The 4,306-nt window shown below is 57.9% G+C and overlaps 1 protein-coding gene across 2 annotated transcripts in view; it reads right to left on the bottom strand.

Moving 5' to 3' along the window:
• LOC113213003 (xaa-Pro dipeptidase) overlaps positions 1-4,306 on the bottom strand; it is a 75,330-nt gene that overhangs the window by 55,677 nt on the left and 15,347 nt on the right. For both annotated transcript variants that reach the window (XM_052266357.1, XM_026431910.2), the window contains one exon: positions 2,832-3,023. In XM_052266357.1, coding sequence (XP_052122317.1) covers positions 2,832-3,023 — 192 coding nt within the window. The remainder of the gene's footprint in view (positions 1-2,831; positions 3,024-4,306) is intronic.

Genomic DNA, 4,306 nt, shown 5'->3' with positions numbered 1-4,306 from the left:
CCCCCCTCTTCCCTCGCTTTCGCCTCGTTCCAATTAGAGGGGTGTAAACATTGACGCTAAACACGGCCATGCGGCACCCGTGTGCTCTGGGCGTGGCGTGGCGGAGCGTGGCGGGGCGTGGCGTGGCGTGGCGGAGCGTGGCGGGGCGTGGCGGGGCGTGGCGGGGCGTGGCGGGGCGCGGTACGGCATGGCCACGAGGCCCGGGTGACGCGCCGCCCGATCGCGCCCGCGCGGTACAGGACACGGCAGATAAGCAGCCCCCCCTTGTATTACAGGACGCCCAGGATGCCGATAAAGTCCCCCAATGTCGCCGCCCAGTATGGGCGCAGCTGTCGCGTCGCCGAAATAATTCCACTTGCGAAAATGACGCGCACTTCTCTTCTCTCGGTATCGCCGCCGACCGCACCGCAGTAGTGTGCGCCTTGTTGAGTCACGACTGCAAACCGAACCGCGGCGCAACAAGCAAGCGAATTTGCAAAGAGTGTACGGCATTTTGCGACTTAGTGGCACATGGCTCAGGGCTTGGTGGCGTGGCGTGGCGGGGCGCGGCGCGCATGGGGCCTAGGGGATAAAAAGGGACGCACGATGAGATAAAATAAAATAATAAAAAAAATAAGAGCGTGGTCGACAGGCGCGTGGCAAACGAGCACGGGGCTGACTTACGGCGCGTCCGCCCAGACTGGCGGTACAGAAGGGTGAAGGGTGGTCGCACACGCGCTTCTGCGGGCTGTTTCTTTTTCGTCCCACATGCCCTCCCACCGTACCCCCATACCCCCTCTCAATCTATCTCATTTAAACATTTTTTTCCTCTCTTTCCCAGACAGTATTTTTTTTTTTTTTTTTTTGGCAGAGAGTTTGGCTTGCTCACTTCTTTTCGAAGCGCGTGCAGACTAGACGTCTATGCCGCGCGGCCTTCCGCCATACAGCACACACAAACTCTTTCTGCACGCGGATCTTTTTTCGCAAACAACGCGCGGGTTCTTTCTGTTTCATATTTCGCGGGGCAAGCGCGGCTGTGGCGCGTCGGGGTAAGAAACCTGTATACTACGCCAAACACTCTGCGGCACTAAATAAATTCAAGATGTATTTTTTGTCACATTTTTTTTTCAGAACAGAATAAAATGTCTTTCTCACAAATTAATGGTTAATTTTGTGACAATATAACAGGCAGGCTTAACGATGCCTACTTTTCGTTAATTTGACGACTATTTGACACTGTTCAACACGTACAAATTTACGCTTTCATACGAAATTTTCCATAGGAACGATTGATAAAAATAACTTTTTAGCGAAAAGTTAAAAGATTAAACCGAAAGTATCTTGATTTTTTTTTTTTTTTGCAAAAAACCCTTTAGGAAGAAATTAAAATTTAATTTGGTCCCGTCGAGGCCGTGGGCGCCGTCCTTGATCCCAGGAGCCTGCTGGTCCGAAAAGCGTTCAGACACTGTTTGGAGCCCATGCGTGCATAAACAAACGCCGCGAGGCTTTGGCGTGCACATATACCCGCGCAACAGCAGCAGAAGGGCGAGCAGAACAGGACGCGGGCGAACAGCCGCCGCTGCTTCCGCGTGGCACAGACTGACGAACAGATAGCACGTGCATAGAGCAGGACCGGCGAAATGCATACGCCAGAGAAATGGCAAGGAAACCATGTTGGATCTTTTGTAGCTGTATGGTCTCGTTAGTATCAGCAGCTTGTACTGTTGTAAAGTTAAAATTTTGTCAGTAAAGTTAAAACGTCACCAGTCGCCAGGGTTCGCGTTAATTTGATATATTTTCTGTCCCTAGAAAGGTGTCGAAAGGTAGGCCGTTTTTGTACGCAAACATTTTCACCTGGCGAATTTTCTTTGTTATTAAGGACAATTTGCACCACTATAGTAGTAGCGGTATTTAATTTGTAAGCAAAATAAGGTTTGAAAATCCACAACGATGCTGAACATGACGCGCGTCGCGATGTAACCGGCTCGTTAAACTTATGGGCCGGCGCCCGCCTGGAGACACGTCAGTGAGGCTTGCGCACCATCAGGACCAAAGAGAAGCCAGGGTGACCTCTGTTCGCTCACTATACAACATCGGCGCGACTTAGTAAGCGCCAGCAACATCATGGGCCCCCCTCCCCCTCCCCAGCCGCCGGCGACTCACGCGGCTTCGGCCATGCGCAGCCACACGGGACGGGCTCAATCAATCCCCCTGTCAGGCCAGATTTACGCTTTTGTACACACCAGTTGCTGATCGAGGGAAAGGAGGAGGAGGGGGGGGGGGGTGATCGCCTCAGCGTATCTATCTTCACACTACACTTGCGCTCTCTGCGGCTGCGGGGCCGGGGCGGGGGTGTGATGTAGGGGTGTGCGGCTATTGGTCCCAGGCTTGGCGGGGCGGAGCGGGGCGAGGCCGGCAAGGTCGAGGGCACTCAAATAGAACCCTCCCCACGCCCCCTCGCCCCCCTACTTCCCTTTCTGTGATTTGTTCAAGGCCGTACCATGTAGCCGGGCCCACAGCAACACTTTCTTCGCGTGCTGTTACAGCCCTCCTACACCCCCACCCCCTCCCCTAGCCAGCCCGAGGAAAGGGGTTCTTCATCGTTATTCCATGCAGGAGTGCCCGCAGGGGAAAGGAGAAGGAGCAGGGTCCGTGCCTCCGAGTGCTTCGGCCGGCAGTCAAGTCCAGAGGTCAAAGGTTACACCTCCGCCCAAAGGGGGAAGGGTCACTTCCGTTTTAGCATAATGGGGGGCACCGGGGCGAAATGGTCGAGCCACCGCCGCCGGCGTCGTCTACGCTGCTCGCGACCGTCGGCCGCCTTTCTCGCTTGCACCCACACCACCACCACTTACCTCGTCCACGAAGGCGGTCTCCTCGACGGCGTACTTGCTCTTGAACTCCTCCAGGGTGCGCAGTTTGCCCATCCACACGGCGTACTCGGCGGGGAGCCGCGGCACGAACACGACGCAGCGGCCGTCGCTCACCCGGAGCGCCACGAAGCACCCCACCTCCTGCACGCCGCACAGCCACTGGAAGAACGCCTCCTGTGGGACAGAGACGATATGGACATCAGTTCAGTCGGTAAATGCTCGGTTTCGAGCATCAGACTTACAGGTACACTGTAAGTCCGGGGTGTCCAGCAGCTGTGCGACTTAAGGTGCCCGACCCCTAAAACCTGTGCTACTTGAGTCGCACAGCTGCTGGACACCTTGTAGTCTGGCGCCCTTTCCCTGCAGAGGGGCCCAAGCAGGAGGTGTCCAACAACACCTATCTAGGCTTGGCCTGGATCCTTGTGCAGGGAAAATCGTGCCAAACCAAAAGGTGTCCAGCAGCTGTGCGACTTAAGTCGCACAGGTTTTAGGGTCGAGCGCCTTAACTTGCACAATTGCTGGACGCCCCGCGGATTTACAGTGTAGTCGCGCCTTTCCTGAAAATAAACCACGGTTTTGTTTTTTGTTTCTTTTTTTTTTGCCGTTGACGCGCCCGGGCGGCAAGTGCGGGCAAGTCCGGCGAGGTAGAGCCGTGCGGTGGGGAAAGGGGTTCGACCCGCCCCCCACCTCCTGCTCGGTGGAGCCCCTCGCTCTTACGTAAGGTCGAGCGACGTGGCCGACTGGAAAGCCCTTGCTTTGCCTTTGCCCCCGCAGAGGACCGCGGCATTAGCATAAAGGTATGCGTGAGTTGCGTAAAGGGTCGACCACCCCACCCCCCAACGATTCTACGCCCCGCGCGCAGAGCGCTGAGTCACCCGTCACCCGCCCCGCCCCGCCTCGCGCATTTCGAGCCCAAGGATGTCCGCGAGCAGAGAGTTTGCAGGACAACAGGTGTCCTGGCGACGGCACCAGGTGGACAGCCTTATTCCTGCTGGTCCGCGCCGCCCCGCCACGCAGACCCCTTTCCGTCAACAGGAATAGCCGCGCCCCCCCGCGAGGCGGCTGGCCCCCGCCCCGCCCCGCTGCTGCTGCTCTCAAACTTCTAATTTTGACCCGGTCCCCACCCCAGTCGGCGGGATTGTACGCGGGGACGACACGGCGTCGACGACGGGATGAGGAGAGCAAACCCGCGGCGGCGGCGGGGTCACCGGGGCTGCCCCTTCCGTGTACACTGCGGGGAGGAATGCGTGCTGCCAACACCCCGCCCTGCCCCGCCAGCCGGGCCTCCTGCTACGGGACCGCCGTGGCAGGCTGCGCATGCAGGGTTCGACACCCTCCCCGTCCACCCGGCCGCGCCACGTCCCGTCCCGACACGGCGACGGCCACACGACGGCCAGTCAATATTTAAAGAACCGCCCCTCAGCCGCAGGTCCGTACGGATGCCCGCACGCCCGCCC

The sequence above is a fragment of the Frankliniella occidentalis genome, unplaced genomic scaffold (genome assembly GCF_000697945.3).
Source record: "Frankliniella occidentalis isolate FOCC.00 unplaced genomic scaffold, Focc_3.1 Scaffold38, whole genome shotgun sequence".
NCBI lineage: Eukaryota > Metazoa > Arthropoda > Insecta > Thysanoptera > Thripidae > Frankliniella > Frankliniella occidentalis.
This window is presented reverse-complemented; position numbering and strand designations above follow the sequence as displayed.